Source organism: Natrix helvetica (genome assembly GCF_964273705.1).
Source record: "Natrix helvetica genome assembly, chromosome: 1".
Classification (NCBI taxonomy): Eukaryota; Metazoa; Chordata; class Lepidosauria; order Squamata; family Natricidae; genus Natrix; species Natrix helvetica.
Genome location: NC_138548.1, coordinates 251,369,554 through 251,393,831, shown reverse-complemented (window position 1 = coordinate 251,393,831; position 24,278 = coordinate 251,369,554). Strand labels below are relative to the sequence as shown.

Below are 24,278 nucleotides of genomic sequence, written 5' to 3'. Positions count from 1 at the left end.
CAGTGTCTTAGCCACTGAGTCGCCGCATCCCTTTAGGGTTGTTACATTTACACATTGAATTGCCTTCTCTGGGCCTTTCCAAGGAGAAAAAGAAGTCATGTTTACAGTAAACGGGCAGACAAGCCCCAATGTACTTTGAACTGGAGCCTGCTGGAATGAGTCCAACCTCCAACCTGAGCAGCCAGCACAGCTGAGAAGGGGCAAGGCAACTCAGGTGGAGGGACGAAGTGCACACAAAAGGGGCACCATCTGGCAGGGAGAGGAGCGTGTGTGTGCCAGGGCTGGTTTATTTGCAGAGGGGAAATTTTCTCCTGCAGCTGAACTCTTCCCTGAACTGCCTCTCTCAGCTTTAGCCTAGTTGGAACAACCCATGGATTAGAAAAGGTGTGTTCTAATGAATGGGAGTGCTATGCATTCCCTGCCCAGCTGCAATTGTGATTAGGTCTGCATGTAACCTGTAAGAGGAGAGCACTTCCTCTGTGGAGCCCTGCCTGCTACAGTCAAAGGATTATCAAGTCCCTTTCAGAGCACCCTTGGGGATTATTTACAAGGGAGGGCAGCTTGGAGAAACTTTCTTCCCTTCCTATGTAACAACTGGGACAAGGACAGCATGAAAAAGACATCATATATTGGTGAGTAGAAGCAAAATATTTCCTCGGGAATATTCTCATTCTTTGCACAGAACGAGAAACTACTGCCTGTCTTCTATTGGCTCAACTCTTTAGAGTTGCAAGTGGGTTTCAGGGGAGAGGAGAGGAAGGGCATTGGAATAAAAAAAAAACCTGAGTGAATTAAGCATATGCTAAATTCTCAGATAGAAAGGCAAATATCTGTGTATGTACAGGTATAGACAGATCAAACGTAGCCTTTGGTAGCCAAAAGCTTTGGTATATATAACAAAGTGACATTTAAAATGGTAGTTATTTTATCTAGAAACCAGCCCAACAAGTGTTGCCACTCAAGGCTCCCACAGTGCTTTTACAGATTATTTCATACATTACAGCATCGCCATCCTCTTTGCTTTTCTAACTCTTGGGCTCTGCAGTGCATAAGTTGCATGTATACATTGAAAATGCATCATAGACCTTGAGATCTTAAGCTTCCAGGAGGCAGCTGATCTCTGTAACTCTGAGGACTAGAAACTTGTCATAAGATTGCAGACACATTTACATACTGGCGGTATTGCATAAAGTTTAAATAATGTACAATTTAACAGATAGAGAATGTCAAAATTCTGCAGGTATCTCTTTCTTGCTGGCTTGCTGATGACAGTGTGAAAATTTGGAAAGTATTTCCAGAGATCCTAGCTTGCATAGAGTAACAAATATAGTTGGGGTAAAAACTAGGATTTGATTGCACTTGTGGCATACTGGCTAAAAAGACACTGTTCCTGTTGTTTGCGGGAAATATTTTACTTGGAATCAGTATGAATTAGCCTGGTAATCAAGTCCACTCCTACTCTATATGTATGTCTAACTCTATATGTTATACATACTGTACAAGTAGTCCTTGACTTACGACCCCAATTGAGAAATCAAAATTTCTATTGCTAATCAAGACAGTTGTTAAGGGACTTTTTGTCCCATTTTATGACCTTTCCTGTCTGAATTGTTAAGTGAATCACTGCACTTGTTAAGTCAGTAAGACGGACGTTAAGTGAATCTGGCTTCCCCATTGTCTTTGCTCATCAGAAGGTTGCAAAAGGTGATCGCGTGACCTAGTCACTGCAACCATCATAAATATGAGTCAGTTGCCAAGCGTCTGAATTTGGATCACATGCCCACAGGGATGCTGCAACAGTCATAAGTGTGGGAAATGGTCATAAGTCCCTTTTTTCAGGGCCACTGCAACTTTGAATGATCACTAAATGAGTGGGTTGTAAGTTGAGGACTACCTCTATATCAAGTGTTAGATCAAAGGCATACATGAGCAGCAGGTAGACTTATCTCATGACAATCATGGCATAAGGAAAACTGATTTACAATGTAAGAGGGGTAAGTGACAATGCGCATGAATTAATGAAATGAAATAAACATAGATATGTTGTTCGGAGAAAGTTCAGCAGTTCGAATATCACTGGCTCAAGGATGACTCCATCCTTCTGAGGTGGGTAAAATGAGGACCCAGATTGTTGGGGGCAATATGCTGACTCTGTAAACTGCCTAGAGAGGGCTGCAAAGCACTGGGAAACCCCGTATAAGTCTAAGTATTATTGTTATATATGCAAATCATTACATCAGTGTGTACCCAGGCTGGACAATTGTAAGAATGCTATAACTACTCCTCTTCATAAAAGGGATGAGTAGCAAGGATGAATGCAAACATACAAAGGAATGACCTTTGTAAGTGTCCCAGGGAGGATGGGGGAATTCTGTCTGAAAGAATAGGAGAGATGGCACTCAGCAAAATCTGGGAATCGCAGGGCCATGTTTTACCAGGCAGCAGGTATGTGGACCATAGATTTGCTCCTTCGTTGAGAACTCTGGGAAAGTTGATTATGTATTTTGTTGATTCAGGAAATAAACAAAAAAAAAACATTGGTTTAAAAGATATGCCAAGCTTTAACAATATGGACCAGGTTCAAAATAGCCGTACTTGGTGTATGGGTAGGGGAATAGGGGAGAGGAAATTTTAAGAAGTGAAACAGTTGCTTGGAGCCTCAGCACGTTTTGAAGCACCAACTGGGTCCCTTAAAATCCCCACCCTCAGAAATAAGCCTAACTTTGGGGCACCAGCCCACTCTTGGGGCATTCATGAGGGGCGACTAGACCTCCTGGCAAGCAGCCTGTTTTGAACCTCTGTTTAACCCCTCTCACGTCTCCACAGTGCCTATGAGCCTTTGTAGAGTGGTTCCGCATAGCCAGCCCCTGTGTACTTTGGCCGAGCTTCAATCGGTTGGGAGAAAAAGGGCCTGCCTAGAGCTCTCCAGATGAATATAGATCATGACTAATTGGATTCTTTCTTCATATCTATATCTAACTGTAATAACTCTTCTTTTAATTGCTAAAATGAGGCTGATATGTGCATTGGAAGTCAACTCTGCATGCTGGCCAGAAACATTTTTGTTTCAAATTGAGAGAATCGTAAAACAGTAAAAAAATAAAAATAAAATTATACCATAGTATCTGTGCTTCACGAGCCTAATTAAGGTAACTTCTAGGTAGAATAAGCTCTTCTGATCTCTTTCTGCAGTTTGTTCCAGAAGCTAAATCTGAATTGCTGAACCAGTATTTCATACTTCTGGTAATACCTCAGAAAGTGTTATGTGGAATGTAAGAAACAAGGGTAACTGTGGTTTAACCCAGAAGCTTCCCAGATTTATTGGGTGTTGATGCTGGACCTCAGCCTAATTTCACATTATGTCATCATCCTATTTATTTGTAACATGCTATTATGCTGCTTCAATCATTTTAGAAGCTTAACAAAAGCCATATATGATAATAACATGTACTGTGTATTTCACTTTTCTACTTATGCAAGCCCTCTGGGTACCTTGTAGCAATGAACAAAGTTACAAACTACAAAATGCAGCAGTACCATTAATATTACAATCAAAAATAATTATGATTAAAATCAATAAAGCAAAGCTTGATAAAACAAATGGTGAGGGTTTTTTTTTGCCATTTTCCTAAATGGAAAGAATGAGGGGCAAACACATCTCCCTGGAGTTCACATTTCTATAGCTCAAAAGTCATACCAGAGAAGAACCTCACTTGTCCACCACGTGGCACTAGGGACATCCTCAAGAGGGCTTCTTCTGCTCGTCTGAGCAATTAGACAGATTCTTAATGGGAGATGGGATGCCACAAGATAATCAGTTCTTAAGCCATAACGTTCAACACCAATACCTTCAGTGGTAGGCAATTGGCAGCCAGTTCAGATAATTCAATGTTCATATCATACCTTGTTTCTTGCATCAGTTAGCAGCTTAAGCACACCACATTTTGCATCATTTGCAACCTCCAGGATCAGTTCAAGATAAAATAATGTGGCTCATGAAATAATGTGCAAATACATTCTTCACCACAACCAGTATCTACAAACGCAGAAATAGTTGGTTGTCAAGATTCACTCCCAAATTGAGAACTTGCTCTTTCTGAAGAAGGAAACCCTATTCAGAGTGATCTTGACCTCAATCCCCAAATCTAGTTTGTTTGTTTTTCTTACTTGGATTTAATTTCAGCTTGTTCAGGCCAACCATTGTCATGATTAGGCTACATTCTTAATCATGATACTAATTGATTCTTTGGAGTTTGAAGGTATAGAGCACTTTAAAGCTTTGAATTATCTCCCTCAGCTATTGTTTGCCTTTTTTTAACAACATAAGGGATAAGATAGAACAGAATTTCCCCATTGAAAAGCAGGCAGAGCAATAATCAATCTAGCATCAACTTCTGAACATGTTCTGACAGAAAGAACCAGCATTATTATGTAACAGTGCCCCCAAGGAAGTCAGAGAGATGCCATGAACACTACCATCAAAAGCTACCGAAATGCATTGCACCTACTCAGGAATCTGTTTTGAATGGAAGGGAAGAGGAGGTTTCATCTGAATCTAACAGTCATCCAGGGTGGACAGAGAGACGTTGGTTGACTGAGAAGATAAGGGGAAACTTTTGGGGGCAACTGCTGCTGGGTGGAAGAGATTGGGGAGGAGAAGCAACCACGTGACCCTCCATTGTCCTCTTTCCCTTTGCCTGTTTGTCTTCATCTGCTACACCGCAAAATAGGCAGTGGTGAGATTCAGCCGGTTTGCACTGGTTCAGGCAAACCAGATGTTAATTTTGCATCTGGTTTGCTGAATTGGTTGTTGTAAGGACCAGCTGGTCATGCCCACCCCTCCCTTCCCCTCCAGGAGTCTCCATGCGGCCCATTCATCATGCCACATAAGTGCAGGACCCACACAGAGGCTCTGAGAGAGTGAAAAATGGGCCCCTAGAAGTCCGAAAATGAGCCTGTTTCTGGCTTCCGGGGGGCCTCCAGAGCCCAGGAGAGGCCGTTTTTGCCCTCCCGGAAGCTTGGGGAAAGCTTCCGGAGCCTGGGAGGGTGAAAATGTCTCCACCCGCTGTGGTGCAGGAGGACGAGAAGGCAATGCCACACCCACCCAGCAACCAGGCAGAGAATCAGTTGCTAACATTTTTTAATCCCACCACTGCAAATAGGGCTTAGTGCCTATGTTCTCTCAATATTGTGATGCCTCTTTAAGATATTTTCCCTCTTCATATTTCTCAATTTCCTGGTAAGCCAAAGTGTTAATCAAGCACTGCTAGAGGAAGAAGGATGTCAATTATACATAGGCCAACTCTGTATATGCAAAAGTGTGTAACTTATTTTATGGCCTGCTTCCTTTAAAAAAAAACGTAAAAGAGATGTTAGGGGGGGCTATAGAATTAGAGAAACAAAACCCATCCCCTGATCATAATTCTTCCATTCTGAATCATCTCTCATTCTTCATTTATTGTTCAATAAGGTTCAAGCAGGTGTTTCCTCTCTGAATTTCTTTTCATGAAAATAGAGATTCATTTACACACACTTGAATTATAGCATGCATGTAAGGAGAAACTGATTCCGGAAAGACCTCTGTAGCCAACAGTTCCAAAATTCAGTCTAGATGATTTTTACATTTATTCAGTCCTAAAATGGATGAAAACTAAAGCAAAAGTCAAACTCGTGTGTGTCACGTGATGTATTGTGACGTATCGTGACATTTTTTTTTGTCTTTGCAGAGCTGGGGTGGGCACGGCCTGCACATGATGCATCTGGGCTGCCAGTTTGACAGGCCTGCTATAGGATGTATTAAATCTCTTTCACGTTAGTAAGGTACCTATAAAATTCCACAGAAGTAAGCAGGACGCTAAACTTTTCCTACAGCTCTCTGGGACCAGAGTATCCATATTATCTATCCTGAACTGTAGTTGACCTGGGAAGTCTCCTACACATAAATCACTTATTGCAGCCACTGAAAAAGATCCAAGTGACTGGTAGAGAGAACATAACATAATCCTTAAAACTATTCGCGAGTTCCTTAGTCTAAGCTCTTCTAGCACCAGTGGCCATTGAATAAATATCTAATGTTTTTTCCTCTTAGTTTATAATCACAGAAAGAACATTGTTGTATTGGTTGGAAACCTACCTTGGAGACTTACCATTTAAATGGCTGATATAATAAAACTTCACTACATAGTACTTTTTTAAAATCTTTTTTTTTAATTAAAATTTTTAATAAATTTTACAATTATCACCCCTTCCCTCTTCCCGCCCTCCCTCCCCCTGACCACCCAGAGCAAAGTACAGGGTATAAACATTTAACAACCATACGCTAACGTAAGCTAACTAATTTTAACATGTTACTATTCTTGTGCTTTAACTCCCCCTTTATTAAACTAACTTTGAATAAATTGTAGTGTCCTTTATGCCTTCATTCATAAGCTAACTGAAATTTTTTAGTCCGGTATTTGTTTTGAATATAGTCAATCCATCTTCTCCAGTCCAGCTTGTACTTCTCATCCGAATAATCTTTCAAATACGCTGAAATATTACACAAGTTCTGAGCTTGTGTAAATTTTACATTTCTTACCCAAATCTCTTCCCATGTTCCCATCATTATTGGTTCCTCGAAATTTTGTGCCCATTTTATCATACAATCTTTAATTAATTCTGTTTCTGAGTCTATTTCTATCAATACATTACATAATACTTTTTGAAGGTCTTTGGATATCCAAAGACTGCAGATTACAGAAGAGAAGAATGTAATATGATCAGTAAAGGGTGATGATCTCATAATACATTCCCAAAACCAAGAAGAATTTCCCAATAGAAAAGCAGAGTTTTGTGAAGAAAGACTTCTAAAACCTAGAACTCTTTCATTCTGAAACTTAAAAAGGAAATTTACAGATTGAACTAAGTTAAAATGAGTCTGGTTTGGTTTGATTTGATTTGATTTGGGCTGGTCTTGTGTGAATCATATTTATCAACCATGTTTAATTGCTTAGCATAATGTGTATGTGAATCAAACCAATGTGTCATAAACCCTAAAAGTATCTTTAGGGAACTACAACGAACTGCAAGAACTGTATCAAGCAACAGACTTGTCCAATCAAGGCATTCTTTTATACAGGATGGCCATTTACTGTATGTACTGTCCCAGAAGTGACATACTTTATATAAAACCTGCACCTTGTACATTGAATTACTGGCAGAGACATTCCCCATTCTGTTGGCCTCTAGAAAGGTGACACTAAAACTACTTTTCACTGGCCAAAAGTGAATTTCAGAAGGCAAATGCAGCATACCTGTAGTGGGAAAGGCTGGTCCAAATTCTGTTCTCCAAAACCAGCAAAGTAATAAAAAGAGTAGCAAGCAATCTTTGTCTTGACAATGCTATTAACTATTTTGGAGGTAAATAGGAGCTGGTTTGGTATATACCAATAACTGTACCCTATTCAATGTGAAAACAGAACCACTTTGGTTGAGTATGTTCATTTTTCCTGGATAAATATAATGCTAATTCTGTGCATTATATTATTGAAGCTAGATGTAACTAGGCTTTTCAACAATCTAACAAATAACAATATTTTTCCAAACAACTTTACTGACTTTTCCAGATCTACTAAGCTATATCTGAAGTTCATATATGGGGAAATCAGAACTGAATGTCACAGTGTAGGATTTGAATGGAGTTTTGGAAAAGGACAGCTGGTCCACTAATTACGTACATCAGTGGTAAATAGTAATATCACTAATATCAACAGAAGCAATATATTAAGACTTTTTGGGGTATACGATCCCAAAAGGCTTTAGCATCTCTGAATATGAAGCAAGTTTGGTAGTTAGACCATGATTTCCTTTAAACTTAATATTTTACATCTATACTGAGTTTAAAAAGAAAAGTATGATAAGAAAAGTATATTTATGAGTAATGAATATTTTTAACTGAAAAAAGAATAATTCAAAACATTAGCCTGCAAGGAATCAAGTTCCTTTTCTGTATTATATCTCTATGACTACCATGCTTTTAGCACTTATACTACATCATCAGTAAATATTTTATTTATTTAACTTATTACACTTATAACTTTGAAGACTCTTGCCAGTGTAGAGTAATTAAACACTATTCTTGGGAAACCAGATCATCTCTACAAAACTGTTCATTGTTTATTTGAGATAATTAAACATTTGTTCAGTTGATTACTACGTATATCCAGTTACTTTTAATAAAGGATCCTTTAGGACAGAGAATGTCTCATATTCTTTGAGATTATTCTGCTTTAATGGCAGAACATAAATTCTATGTGCAGAATAGCTAGCTGCAACTTGTAACCTTCCACTTGGGGATTCCAGTAATAGATGGTTTCAGAAAATATGCCTCAAACAATTGAAGAACTATAATTGAAACTTTTCATATTCTCTGAAGCAGGGGTGGGTTTCATCTGGTACACACCGGTACGGGCGTACTGGTTGGTGAAATTTAGCGTGCCTTCCCGTACCCCTTCTTCCAGAGGCCCAGTACCGGAATGCTCCCTCCCCTAGCTTGCCCCTCCTGCTCGTTCCCCCCGCCCATCCACACCATGCTTGCCTTCCCACCCACTTCCTTTGCCTGGCCAGGGAGGTGGGGGGGAATGCTGCCCATCTGCCTGTCCCCTCCAAAAGAAACCAGGCGGGCCCTGGGATGGTCAGCAGCTCACACACCACTGCCATGTGAATGCTCTGGGGGCACAGCACCTGCCCGGATGCGTCTGCAGCCAGAAACAGAACACGAAAGAGAGGCTGTCCAACAGAGTGTTCTGAGGTCAGTGGGTTAGTGGGGAGATTGCACGGGGCTGGACTATGCCCCTGTACTGGCAAAAAAAAGAATATCCCATTCCTGCCATCCCGGAACTGCGCCACAAGGTAAGGGAAGCATGTCTTGGGAGAGACCTTCCCTCCCCCTTCAGAGTGCCCATGTGGGGAGATAGGAGGCAGCCTGGTTTGAACGCGGGTGGGCAGCAGTGAAGGAGGAATGCAAGAAAGCCCCCCCAACTGCCCGAACGTATGAAGGAAGGAAGTTGCAGTTTCCTTTGTCTCAGCTACACAAACTCCTTTTATTCTCTGCCTGCCTCCTTGACTCGTTTGGGCAGGCGGAGAATGAAAGGAGGTCACGTAGCTGAGAGCAAAAGAGCCTGCCGCTTCCTTCCTTCACATGTTCGGGCAGTGGGGGGTGCTTTATCGCATGCCTTCTTTCTTTCTCTGAAGGCGTGTGAGAAACTTCCCCCCACTGCCCAAACGTGTGAAGGAAGGAAGCAGCAGGCTCCTTTTCCTCGGCTATGCAACCTCCTTTCATGCTCTGCCTGCCCGAATGAGTGAAGGAGGCACTCACTGGCCACTAAACCACCCGTTGGCCATCATTCAAACCAGCCCACTTCCTCTCTCCCAGCATTGGCTCTCTGGAGGGGAAGGGAAGGTCTCTCCCAAAACCTCGCTTGTCCTGGTAGCACCCCAGCAATAGTAGCTGAGTGAAAGAAGGAAGAATTCTGGGAGTTGAAGTCCACAAGTCTTAACGCTGTCATGTTTGACACCCCTGGGTTTTTTTTCTAAAGGGTTAGGGGTGCAAGGGTCTCGTAACTTGACAGCTTTAAGACTTGCACACTTCAATGCCAGAGTTCCTGAGCCAACATTTTGGTTGCTAAGCAACAGCCTTGTTAAGTGAGTTTCACCACATTTTACAAGTTGGCCACTCCCACCCAGTCACATGACTGCCAAACCACTGCCATCCAGTCACATGACCACCAAGCCACTCCCATAAAACAGGCCATACCTACAGAATAGGTTCTAAAAATTTTGTAACCCACCACTGCTCTGAAGATATGTCTTTCCTGCTTCTAGCTTAGAATCTGATTTAAGAATTCTGGATAGCAATGCCATATTGTTCTGACTCAGCTCCCCAAACACGACAAACCCTCTATTTAAATCAATGATTCCTTTATTAGGAGTGCCATCAGCAACAGCTAAAAGTTTCTCTCTCAACGCAGGCTAACAAGTCTGTCCGGCAGGGAAGTGAATAGTTGACTGCTACATCTATCCATCTACGCCCCCTGCCTTTTATCCCCAGAGCTAGGATGGGGCTTCACTAGCAAAGCTGGCTCTTCTGTCCCAAGGAGTGGCCCCCAGATTTCCACTGCTATGCTCTCCTCTGCCTTCTGCGCATCCGTGAATCAGGCACTGGATCCAGCTGTTCTTCTTCTTCATCATCATCAGCCACCTCCAGACCTGGGGGGGTGTTGACTCTCATTCTGAGGGCTTGATGGATGGCCCAGGCACCGCCTCTCTCTCTCTCTCTCTCTGACAGCTCCATTCCCTCTTCCCCTTGAAGCACTCAGGTTGCCTTGATGTTGATTCTGACTCCCAAACTTCCTCCTCATCTGATTTGGCGGCTGGAGAGGTTGGCGGCCAGAAGGTAACAACATATATGTTGGCCAGAACTATGTTATCAATAGTTCTGAGATCACCCCATTCTGGACTCATCATCTGAAGAGGTCCAGCTGTTGCCTCCATTTGGTTTGACAGCAAACCCTTCTAACTCTTCAATAGCAACAATTGCTACTGAAGTGCAAGTGAAATCTACAACAACTGCTGTGCTACAAACTTTCTATAATTGCAAATTAACAGCCTTGCATTTTCTGGCTAGCCATGCTCACCAAAAATAGTAGATAACAGCTGGACTTCCCAACCACAACAGTTGTCCTTCACATTACAGTTGACCATAAGATACTACAGATGAAGCAACCTCGGTTAAGTTGTTTTTTTAAAAAAGAAAACAATATTTTACATAAAACAACTATCATATTTCAGGAACTATTCATGCTTTGGTGAAACATTATTTTTAAATGAATGCCATATTACTCATGACCTTGGCATGAAATTTAGCCTGCCTCAACACGTTCGGTTCCTGGAAGATAGAAGAGTGGTTATACATGTATGGCTTTTTATTGATTCCAATTTTTTAAAAAAGACACAGTGCTTATTATGTTCATTTTAACTCTAATGATAACATTCAGCACCAGAAACTAACTACAGCTGAGCTCTTAATTTGTAAATGTGAATTTAGTTGCTGTTAAAAGAGAGATAGATAGTCTACCTTAAACAAACACAAAGAAGCATTCATCCTGACATATCCTTGGGGATGTATGGAGAGTAGAAATGTTTGCCAATAGAGTTGTATCCAAATGAGACCTGATTTTCATGACTTTTGAGGTTTTAATGTTTTTAGCACGCTAATTGTTTTATTTTACAATATAAGGAGCCCAGGATTGCGAGACACTGGCAGCATATCCACCGTAGCATAATTGAACAATAATAAGATACAAAACAGTGTTATTTTAATGGAAATCTACCGTTGTTTTTTAAATCTCAAGAACATTTGTGTCTTTGGAGAATTTCTATTCCAATTAAGCATGAGGGGAGAGTTAAACAAGAGAAGAGGCTTGATACTACTTGCCCTCTGATATATCCTCCATGTCTCTTTGCTAAACTAAAGAGGGCTTGATTCGGTGAGATGGAAGATGAACAGAGAATTGCCTGCTTTGAGTTCTACTATGGAAGAAAGACAGGGTTTAAATTAGGGGTGGATTCCGGCTGGCTTTAATGCTGGTTAGCATGGGTGCATGCTACATGCGCATGCACAGTTCAATTAAAATTGTTCTGTGCATGCACAGAACTTAGAAAAAAGATGGCACTGACAATGGCACTGACCGGGGAACCAGTTCAGGGGCATGGAAGACCTGGGTCGCTGGCAGTTCCAGCGACCCAGGCCACCATACCACTACCGGTTCGACTAAACTGGGCTGAACTGGTAGGAACTCACCTCTGATTAAAATGTATGAAAGAAGCAAGCGTTCTTCATACCAAAGGGATGGTAGCCCTTAGATATTACTAACAGAATTGCCAGCCTGTTATTCTCTATGTATTTGGTATCTGTCCCCCCAAATTCTTTAGCCAGACAGCCAGCCATTTACAGAAAATAACAGTTTGGATAAAGCTGTTACTGAAGATTACATTTTCAATGAAAACAGTAAACATCATAAACCTTCATAGGTCTGTGCAGGTAGTCCTTGACATACAACAGTTCATTCAGTGCAGAGGTGGGTTTCACGCAATTTTACCACTGGTTCGCCATGCACCAACAATGTGAGCGCACGCAGCTTGCACTCATGCACAGAGCTTAGAAAACATGGCTAAATAGGATGGCATAGCATCCCACAGGTCACCACTACTGGTTCGCCCGACCCAGTCCAAACTGGCTGAATACTATCACTGATTCAGTGATCACGTAAAGTTACAACAGCACTGGAAAAAAAAGTGATGTATGACTATTTTTCACACCTACAACCATTGCAGTGTTCCCAAGGTCACATGATCACAATTCAGACACTTGGCAATTGACGGTTACAATGTTCTGTGATCATGTGATTCACTCTTGTGACCTTCTGATAAGCAAAGTCAGTGGGAAATCTAGATTCACTTAACAACCCATGGTATTAACTTAACAACTGCAGTGATTCACGCAGCAAGAAAATGCATAAAATGGGGGAAAACTCATTTAACAACTGTCTCACTTAGCAAGAGAAATGTTGAGCTTAACTGTGGTTGTAAGTTGAGGACTACCTGTAGTTAGCGCCCAATTCCTCTTGGAAAATGTTGGCACCAAATAAATAAAAGCATGTAATGGTCTCACTCAATTGAATTTCTAAGGTCAGAAAATGTAGTATATGAGGTGATTCAGGAGAAGAATTGAATTCCAGGTAGTGCAAAAAAACAACAACCCTGCCCTCAGGACATAATGCGAAAGTTCATCTGAGTGAAAGTTTTAATTGTTAGGTAGGATGTTAGAAATTAGTCTGGCCTGAGCCATAAGCTGTGAAATGCCAGATTTCTGCTCTACTTTTGATTTATTGTTACTTCACCTTGGAAAGTTCAACATCTCAAGTGATTTAAAAACAATTGGTCAGTTTGGGGTTTCATTTCAATTTCAGCTTGTTTCAGGTGAAAAGTCCTCTTCAAACAAATTCCTATTTGCTTTCAAATAACCCATTTCCCCCCCCTTTGAATCATTGGAAAAGAAAACACACAGTAAATGTTTGCTTTCCCTTAATCTGCAAGCAACAGTAACTGTTCTACTGTGTGAAGAACTTTGTGTTTTTCCTTTAACATACTAGAAGAAATTCCTGTGGCCTCTTTTTGTACAATTATGTGAACTGGAGCAGCTTGAGTTTACAACATCATATTAGAGGTCAGCTCTTTTCTCCAGTCTTTCTATGCATCAGTCTCCTTCCCCCAGCCCTTCCTCACAACTGAAAAGCACCTTTTTTTTCTTCCGTAGAAAACACTGTGCCCTTGTTTAAGCGTTTTTATTTTTATTTTGGTAGTACAGTCACACTGTAATGCCAGTAAACAAAAGTCACAGTGCACTGTCAGGTTATCTGTGGATTTTGGGATTATGAAATAGAACCAATTCATGTAGAACACTTCTCAGACTCATTCAATAGTCACCTCTGACTTTAGGGCTAACAGCAATCTTAATTTCAATATCCTTTTGTATTGTTGTGTTGGAAAATCAAGCCTGTGGTTAGGAGAGTTGTATTTCTTATTTCTTCATCGCATTCCTATCTCTCTAGAATATTGACTCAATGTTTGGCTATTGACTGATGACCTGAAACACATTCTCAGGTATATTTTGAACTCTAGGTTCTATTTCCAAAAAAGTTTCCATTTACAGTATCAGCAAGAAAGATGCCAGAGTACCGTGCCCAGGACAGTCACTGTCCTTTTTGGAGTACCGTGCCCAGAACTGGATGCAGAATTCCAAGTGAGATGCTATCCATGGCAGTGTAGGTTAGAAGAATTGCTTCCTGTGATCTGAATTCTATGCATCCCAGAATGGCATTTGCTTTGCAACAATTGCAATGTTGACTGGTCTTTAACTTGTGGTTCACAATCCCCCCCCCCAGATAATTTTACATGTGCTACTGCCAAGCCAATAGAAAAATATAAAACACATCCCTCTGTAGAGAGGAAAAGTAATTTGTAAGCCTTTTAAAGCAGTTGGCCAGAATTGATGGAGTTTAGTCCTCTATATTCCTTTCAGATAGTTCTGTATAAGCAGAACTGAGAGGATGCCTCAGGACTGTCCTCTGTAAAGTAGGGCACACAGCTACCCTTCTTCCAGTGGGAGAATAGATTTTCAAAGGTCACTTGGCTAATCTGAGACTGTACAACCCAAATGCATTTGAAATATATTTCATTTGTTTATTTTTGATATATTTCATAAAAGGTCCAGCAATGTTAACATAAAGCAGTTTTTATTTAAACACACTGAATGTGTCTTTTGTATGCACGATTAGAATATAATTGATAGGTATTAAAGTAGAGCCAGAGATCGAGTAGGATAAACCAAGGCATGTTTTTTTTTTAGTTAAGCTGCATGTGCCTATGCACTGGTTTGACTACACAGGCAGCATGAAAATAGAAAGTTGTCCTTTTCTGGTTTCTTTTTTTTTTTTATTAGTGTATTGCAAATAATTTATTTTTTTGGCATCGGAACAAAAATAGACTCATTATTAAATTTCCCTCTTTGGCTTGTTCCAGCCAGCAGAAGTCCTTCATTTGCATTCAAATGATCCAGCAGTCTACAAACACAGCCCAAATGATCAATCTTCTTAGAAGAGTTGTTCCTGGAATATGAGGCTAATACAAGGGACTTCAATAATAGCATCCAGAGAGGGGTTGACGTCGCAACGACACGACATGCAATCTTGGGTCTCCAGGATTTATGTCAATATCTCTGTTTCTGGATGGTTCTTTTGGACCTAAACTGTTCTGAAGGAAGAGCATGTCCTGCTGATCTCAGGGGCATTGCAAAGCCCCTGATTGATCAAGGAGAAAGCTCTTTTTGCCAGCTACAAGAGAAGCAACCAAAATGGCTGCCAAAGGTTGGGACAAGCCTCTGAAACAGAAGCTGTGCAGGAGAGTGTCGAATTGGTGAGAAAAAAAATTATTATTAGAGAAGGAAAAACCCAAAAGAATTGGAATTTAAAATAAAATGGAAGACAGAAGAACACAAGCGGCGAATCAACTCTGGTTTAAGACGATCATGTTATCTTTTCTACCTTAACTTTATTTGTTTTCTATGGATGGACTCTTTACAAATGCCTCTTACTTTTAAACTGGACTGGTCTCTTTTTCTTCCTTCTTCCTCTATACTTTCTCCATTTTTGGTATTCGTGGATTAAAAGCTTCTTCAGCATAGTTTTTACAGGGTTTTTTTCTCTCTCAGACAGAGAGGCAGAAACAGATGGAAAAGAGGTAGCACTGCCATCTAGTAGCTAGAGGCTTGGCAATATCTGATAAAGCTATGTTTACTGAAAGGCACAGTGGAAAATGTTTTGTTGATACAGGTGTTCCTTTGAAGGAAAGAGAAAGCTTGGATTTGAAAAACTCCACTGAATTTGTTTGACCTAAAAAGTCTCGGATGTTTTGGCAGTGTTTATAACCCGGAGAATGGCACAACGTGAAGAAGAAAAGGCACTAACTTTGCAAAGAATTTTCTTAGAAATTCAAAAAGTTTTAATAATTACAGAGAGAATTGAAAAGAGATTTGAAATTACAGATCAAAATACAAAAAGTATGGGGACAGCAATGAAGTTTGAGGACAGACTTGAAAAAATAACAGAGACATATGAAAGTGATAAGAAAATTGTTGACACTGACAGCAAATTGAGAGTGGAGGGAAATGACAGGTGGGAAATACAGAAAGGAGAAATTGATGAACCAGATCTTCATTTCGGATGTCAGAAAATAGATGAAAAAAGGAGAGAAAATTTGGCAGAAATAATGAGAGTAATCTCAGCAAAAGCACTAATGATAACAAAAGTGAAGCTGATAAACAGAGCAGATAAAGGGTTTTGAATTCTTATAATGAACAACAAGTTCTTAAGAGAAGTCCACATAAGACTTATCAAGAAAACATTTAGAATACAGACTTTACAAATGGCAAGACTACACTACACTTCACTATACTGTCTCTAGAAGGATACAGGATGATGAAATGAAATGTCACAATAAATTTTAGTTAAATGTAGTTAAATTTTGAGTGCTATGTACAACGTAATAATAGCTATAATTAAATAAATGATTAATAATGATAACAAAGCATTTATATATACTGGATTGATAATATTAAATTTTATACTGTAAGAGAGGATATGGAGATGATGTTGAAAAGCCTTTTTATAAAAGTTAAACAATTTTATATAGAATAGAATATAAAGATGAAATATCATTGGATGATTTCAGGGCCGATGTAATAAAATGTCATAATATAAATTTACTTTCAATTTAATATGCTTTAAGTTGAAAGGATGTAATAATAGCTAGGCTTAATGGATGTTTAATAATTATATCAATTTGTATACAAGTATATTAGATTGATGATACTAATAATGGGGGGAAAACATGGAATTGAAAATTATTAGAGAATGTTATAAATGCTAAAATAATAGAATGATGTCACAATAATTTTTTGTTAAATATATTAAAAATTTGAGTGCTATGTACAACATAATAATAGCTATAGTCAAATAAATGATTAATAATGATAACAAAGCATTTATATATACTAGATTGATAATATGAAATCTTATACAAACTGTAAGTGAGGATTAGGGAGATGAAAAGCCTTTTTATAAAAGATAAATAATTCTATATAGAATTATATATATAGAATAGATTAGAAAGATGTAATATCATTGGATGATTTCAGGATAATGTAATAATTTTTTATAATATAAATTTACTTCAAATTTAATGTGCCTTATGTTGAAAGGATGTAATAATAGCTGGGCTTAATGGATGTTTAATAAATATAACAATTTGTATACATGTATATTAGATTGATGATACTAATAATGGGGGGAAAACATGGAACTGGAAACTATTAGAGAATGTTATCAATGCTAAAATGATTGAATGACTTAGAATAGGTGGAAGCATAATAACAATGTATACAAAGATATCTTGATTGTCAATATGTGAATTTTGATAAAATTCAAGTGAGGACTACGGAAAGGACACAGAAAGACTTTGTAACCAATCGACACACTGTCTGTAATTGAAGAGGCTTATATGTGTTGTGTGTTTGTGTTTGTCTGAAAATAAAAAAAAATTATTAAAAAATAATAATAGTAGCATCCAGATCTGGTCAGACCTGGATAAAACAAATGATGGGGAGATGTTACTGATTGTCCTCTGTTTTTTGCATCCCTTTTTGATAATCGTACCACAGAGGTAATATTGCCAATTACACGTATCCTCTGGAACAGTGATGGCTAACCTTTTTGTTGTTGCGTGTTGAAAGCATGTGCATGTGTGCACCCATAATGCAATGTGCATGTGACCTCCCGTGCTCCCCCCACACATTTGCATGCAACCCCCTCATCCTCCCCTCCCCCCACGCATGTGCATATGACCCCCCCAGACCCCATTTTGGGCCTAGTAGGCCTCCTTGCAGCCTCCTGGGAGCAAAAATGGGCCAGGGGGGCACAGCGCACCCCCACCCCAGAGGTAAGTTCCTACCAGTTAGGACTGGTTTGGCCAAGTAGGTAGTAACTCTGCGTGCAATGCCACCCAAACCGGTTCTATCGGAGGTGCCATCGGTGTCACCATCTTGGTTTTTTCAGTACTGCACATTTGCACATAGCATGCATCAAGTGTTTACGCAGTGCATCCCTGAGCAAAACAGCAGTGGCAGCAGCTGGAACCCACCTCTACCCTACCCCAGCGCATGCATCCCACCCCCCCATGCAGGAGCAGCAGAGACCCAAAAATTAGCTGGCCGAGAGAAGGTGTGCATGCATGCACGGTGAAGCTGAACTGGGGCGATGGCTCGTGTGCCCACAGAGAAGGCTGTGCCACACGTGCCATAGGTTCGCCAGCAGCTCTAGAATCTATGGGTATAGTCAGTGGTGGGTTTCAAATTTTTTTAGAACATCTTCTGTAGGTGTGGCCTGCTTTGTGGGAGTGGCTTGCCAGCCAGGTGACCGTGTGAGAGTGGCTTGCCAGCCATGTGACCGAGTGGGAGTGGCCAACTTGTAAAATGTGGTGAAACTCATTTAACAATGCTCTTGCTTAGCAACCAAAATGTTGGCTCAGAAACTCTGGCATTTGAAGCACACAAGTCTTAAAGCTGTAAAGTTACAAGACCCTTGCACCCCTAACCCTTTAGAAAAAAAACTCCAGGGGTGTTCAAACTTGACGGCTTTAAGACTTGTGGACTTCAACTCCCAGAATTCTTCCTCTCGCTCTTCATCTTGATGATGTGCGGACGGGCGGGGGGAGGGAGCTGGAACCGGTTCTAAACCACACTATAGATTTGTGGAACCTCTTCTATAGAAGAGGTTAGAACTGGCAGGAACCCACCCCTGGGTATAGTTTATGCACATGCCCTGAGAAACAATTTATACTACAGAAAGTCACAGCAGATTTTTCCCCCTAGAGGGGGCTGCCCTCTTGGCAATAGCCAACAATTTTGGGAACTGAAATCCATGCACCAGGAAGTCATCCCAGGGGAAGAATATGTGTACATGTGTGTGTATACCTTTCAGACAATCTTAACTTCTGGTGATTACATAGACAGAAGATCTATGCACTATCTTGACAACATTTTCAGAAGTGGTATGCCCTTGCTCTCTTCTGATGGCAGAGAAAGGATGACTGGCTTAAAGACATCCAGATGGCTTCAGGCCTTAAGTAAGACTAGAACTGAAGTTTTCTTGCTCATAGTCCATCATCTTAACTGCTAGATCAAACTGGCTGTGCTATGTGATAAAATTAACTTCAAAGATTCTGAAAAAAAATGCTGTTGATATATATTATTGTTTTACATCGATGGGAAGTTATTAAATTCTTCTACAAGTTCCTATTGAAACACATACTTTCCATTTTGATTTATTTTCTTCTTTTTGACAGCTTTTCTTCACTGAAATCTGTTGCAGAATTTTTAGTTCGATATTCAAGTTAGTAACTTTTCTGGTGTGCATGCCCAACTTTAGAGCCTTTGACTAACAGGGTGTCATTTCCTTACTTTAACCTGTTCCTATGATTTCTCCTGTTTGTTTTTTGCTTAATTATGATCCTGGGGCCTTTGTGATTCATTGTGACAGGATTTCCTGTCCATTCTTACAGTGTTTAGAGGAAAAATTATAAAGCTTTATTATCACAATTGCTCAACCCTTGGTCCACAGCTGTAACAGCCAGGACCTGTCTTTCCCACAAAGATATTACCTTTGTTAAAAATTATTTGAATTAAGAAACACCCACATGCCACAAAAGGCAAATGTGGTATCTATTGTCTACTCTGTATAGACAGAGTACAATTATTTGCAATTTTAGTTAAGCAAGAGTTGTAAAAATACTGTGGTGTTTTCTTTTTGGGGGGGTATTAGATATTTGACTGTGGCGTATAAGAACAGCTTTATGCTGTTGAATAATAATTATTTGGGTTTTTTTTTACAGGATAGGCAGTCAGGAGAATGCTGCGTGCAAAAGGCCAAAGGAATTTAGCAAAGTTGTCTATTCACCCACTAGTGATCTGTATCAGAGATGGTGTTCAGCAGGTTCTGACCAGTTCTGAAGAACTGGTAGCGCAAATTTTGAGTACTTTGGAGAACCAGTTCAGAGAATCCCAGCTGATCGGGAGGAAATGGGTATTTTGCAGTAACCTTCCCCTGGAGTGGGGAAGGAATGGAGATTTTGCAGTGTCCTTCCCCTGCCACGCCCACCAAGCCACGCCCACAGAACTGATAATAAAATTTTTTGAATCCCACTATTGATCTATATGTGTACTCAGTGAGGCCAGATCCCAGGATGCTGGTGTTTTCTCAGAGCTCTTTATGATTTGGTACTGCTACAAATTTAGCTGAATGTTTGTACTATAATCAATGCTGGAGCGTTTCTTGCCATTTTTCTTTAGAGCAGTCCAAATCTTTTCAGACTAACAACATTAGTTAATGGAATCGATCCTTGAAGATTAAGGAGCTAATCTGTATTTTGAGTCTGTCCCAAATACATGCACAATCTCAAAGTGTTCTTAGTTCGCAGTTTTTAATTTGCATTTTAATTAGGCACTTTCATCTCAGCTGTGGTATATGTGGGTGTATATTATCCAATTAGAGGAAACGTTAACCAAAAACATCCGTATAAAGGCAATTTATTTATTTAGTAGATTTTTATCCCATCTTCATTACTTTATAAGTAACTTATAAGGGGGAGAAAACACATAATACTCCTTCCTCTCCTGTTTATGGAGATTCTCAGTCATCCAGGTCTTGGTTGTCCCAAAGATGCTTTTTCAAGAGGCAACTGGACTTTCTTCTTTGAAGACGTTTCACTTCAAGGGAAGCTCAGAGCTAAAGAAAGTTCTTGGATGAGAAGTGAAACGTCTTCAAAGAAAAACCAGTAAGTTTAGTTGCCTCTTGAAAACGCACCTTTGGGCCATCCTCCTCCTATTTCTCCCCACAACAACAACCCCATGAGGTGGCTGGGTTGAGAGAAAATGATTGGCCCAAAGCCACCCAACTGGCTTTCACGTGTAAAGTGGGACTAGAACTCACAGTCTCCTGCTCTCTCAGTCAGCAGCTTAACTACTATACCAAACTGGATATCTAGGCAATGGTAATAAGGCAATGAAATTTATGAGTCTGAGGAGATGACTAAAAATATGTTTTTAGTCCCGCTCTACCCTCTTTGTCCTTCATGATCAATAAACAACCCAACTATCATGGTAAAAATGTTATCCCAAATAACTTTTCATAATTACCTCAGAATTTTGGATGGTTGTCAGAAAATAAATGGCAAACCTGGCCTTTTCTTTTTTAGTCAAACATTTGGTTCCCTTTTAGCATGCCACCACTGTTAAGATTGACCTGTAATATGATGAACCATTTTAGAGCTGATTCATGGGATTCAAGAATAGAAGTCCTTTTAAAAACCTAGAATTATTCCCAGATGGATTCTGACAGTCTCTCTATAATTTGGCTTGAAATAAAAAATTAAATAGATACATTAACCTTCAAATTGATTTAAGGCATTTATTCACATTACAGCAAAAGCAAAACCTAGCCCCCCCTCCCCCCGATGAAAGTTCGCAATTCCTCCAAATTTTAAAAGAGACTCACTTGATTGATTTTGTCCTACCTAGATTATTTTTTTACTTGAGTTTTTAAATGAGGAAAACAATTTCTGGTCTTACTGTTCAAAAAACAATTTTTGAACAGTAAGTAACAGTTTTGTACTGTATTAATCCATCACCTCAATATTCTCAGTGGAGGGGCAGTCCAAACATTTGTACAATAAATAACATGCAAAATATTTGTGCACACAAAACCTGCCTTAACTTCCTTGCATTCCCTCATATTGCACCAATATCAGGTTAGGGCAAAAAATGAATGCTAGCCTTAAAGCTATCATTTTGTTTGAGATCACACCTCTTTTCTGAACAGGAATTGCTTGCTCCCATAGAGAATTTCATTCACCAAATTGGTTTTAATTATTCAATTACAATATTTTGCCTTTTTAGTGAAGTCACGTTGAAAGAAAATTTCTCTCGCTTTGTCTTTGTCTGAATACCAAGAACACTGAGGAAATAAGTACTGGAAATGTTACTAAGTCCAATTCTATCTGACTAGAAGTGGACAGAAACTAATGACTACAAAATGTTGTGACACAATCACATAGTGGTAGAACCCTTCCCCCATCCCCCAATGTTTAGCAAATCTACCAAGTAGCTCAACAGTAATGCAAGAACCTAGTTACCACTGTTATTAACTTGTGAGTATCTGTGGAGATACTCGGTCATCCATGTCATGGATGTCCCAAAGGTGCTTTTTCAAGAGGCAACTGGGCTTTCTTTGTTTTTCCTTGAAGACATTTCACTTCTCATCCAAGAAGCTTCTTCAGTTCTGAAGAAGAAAAGAAGAGAAACTCTGAATATAACATACCAGTACAAGCCTTTTAACAAATAAAAGTAAAAGAAAGGTACCACATTTCCACTGTAATTATGATCATATGATCCCTTCAGAAAGAGAATGTTGCAGTCAGGATTCCTATATTAAGTTCACGGAAGAAATAATTTCTCTCCGTTCCCCACTTAAAACAACTCTTCCATCCTATTATTTCTCAAATTCTATGAGAGTGAGCAAGCAATACTGCAGAATCCTGGCATTTTCCAAAGCTGTGAAAACAATTAATGCACACTGTATACGACTTGAGTAGATCAAATATGTAGCACTCTCCTTAAATTAATAGAAAACACATAATACCTTTCACGGTATAATATACAGTATAATTATTGCTTTTCTAAAAGGTATTTGCACTTCAGGGGGCCCACAATTATGATATCCCCCCCCCCTCATCTCTTCTCTAGGGAACAGAGTTCGGTCGATAAATATAAACACTTCACTAATAAATAAGCATAATTTAGCCAGGAAAATGAGAAAGATGCCTCTCTAACTGAAATATTCCAGCTGTGGAACATTGATTCCATTCTAGCCATTTAAGAGTGCCAATTTTTAAGCCACTTAAAGCTGCCAGCTACATTTAACAATGGCAAAAGTTGTTACAAGGAATGTTTTCATCTGGGTGGTCTTTCCTGTTCAAATGGGAAGATGAAATGCCTTGCTGTGATGAATTTCCTGGTGCTGATCTGTATGTGTGTGTGTGTGTGTGTGTATGCGTAGAGCACAAAAGACAATATTATATCACTGAGAAGGCAAGTATGGTATCATGTTAGAACTTGCAATGAATCTGTTCCATGGGTTAATGTGGATAGGAACAATTTCAATTTGTTGGATTCTGCCTCTTAGCTTGATAACATTTTTACTGTTAATATGGTTGGTTGTACTTTACAGCAAAAAGACTTCGCTGTGACACAGACTTTCCAAGATTATTTTTCAGATAAGAGGCCTTGAGCTATGCCTTTAGGCTGAACAAGTCAGTTCAAAAGTATATGATTTAATCAAGAGTCAGTGAAGCAAAATAAGGACCTACTCATTGCTGAGTAGAGAACTATGCACCCATTCTAGAGTCAGCAGAACACTTACTAGTGTGAAATTTGTGATGTATGGTAGTGTGGTTTCATTGCCAGTTTCTAATCTGCTTCTATTGTTTCTGCTGCAAGTTACTGTCAAATACTATTCTGTATACTAATACACAGGACAAGTAAAATTGATTGGTGCTTGTTTTTCCCTGAAAAGGAACTCGGCAAAACTAAAATAATCTTTCATGGTGTTGTAGTTGAACGGAGGCTCAGTTTAGCATGTGCTGTGGTGGTGCAGTGGTTAGAATGCAGTATTGCAGGCTAATTCTGCTGACTGTCAACTGCCAGCAGTTCAGCAGTTCGAGTCCCATGGGCTCAAGGTTTACTCAGCTTTCCATCTTTACGAGGTTAATAAAATGAGGACCCAGATTGTTGGGGGCAATATGCTGACTCTGTAAACTGCATGGAAAGGGCTGTAAAGCACTATGAAGCAGTACACAATCTAAATGCTATTGCTATTGTTCAGTGATGAAATCTAACAAGATTGAAATGTATTTGAATATAAGTACCTTGGGTTGGTAGTTGGGCTGTGGGTCTGAGCTCCAAGTTGCCAGGCTTGAGCTCAGACCAACAACCCAGATAATAAGATCTTTGTCTTGTTTACCATGGTGGATGGGTGACTTTAGAACAGGGGTGTCAGACTCAAGGCCAAGGCCCGGATCTGGCCCATGGGGTCTTAGATCTGGCCCACGAGGCCACCCTAGAAACAGCAAATGACAGGCCTGTGGTGCCTCTGCCAGCAAAAATGGAGCTCTCCTGAGCTCCATTTTCACTGGCAGAGGGTTGCAAGAGTCCGTTGCAGCCGAAAACTGAGCTCAGGAGCTTGTTTTTGCTAGCAGAGTGCTCAGGCCACAACAGGGCTCCCTGACATGAGTGACGTCGAGCTGGCCATGTCTCCCCTGAACACACTCTCCCCCAAGGTCAAACACAACTTTGATGCGGCCCTCAATGAAATCGAGTTTGACACCCCTGCTTTAGAAGGTCAGGTATATTTGATAGTTAGCCTTTATTGCATTCTATACTGTATTATTTTGGATTCAAGACCTGATATCAAGATCCATGCAACATTGCCAGGAAGCAAGCTTATTCCACATGCCTTTATTTCTGAAATGATCAGAGGTATTAGAGGAAGAGGTTCATCTTCTTTTACTTGACA

General features: G+C 39.9%; 1 protein-coding gene across 2 annotated transcripts in view; it reads left to right on the top strand.

The window, feature by feature from the left end:
• The first annotated feature begins 469 nt into the window (after positions 1-469).
• Positions 470-24,278, top strand: part of SEPTIN9 (septin 9) — a 302,626-nt gene continuing 278,817 nt past the window's right edge. Inside the window, exon 1 of one of the 2 annotated variants that reach the window (XM_081937930.1) lies at positions 470-629. In XM_081937930.1, coding sequence (XP_081794056.1) covers positions 611-629 — 19 coding nt within the window. In that variant the 5' untranslated portion in view covers positions 470-610. Of the gene's footprint in view, positions 633-24,278 lie in introns of both variants that reach the window. The other variant, XM_081937932.1, reaches the window with a different exon arrangement.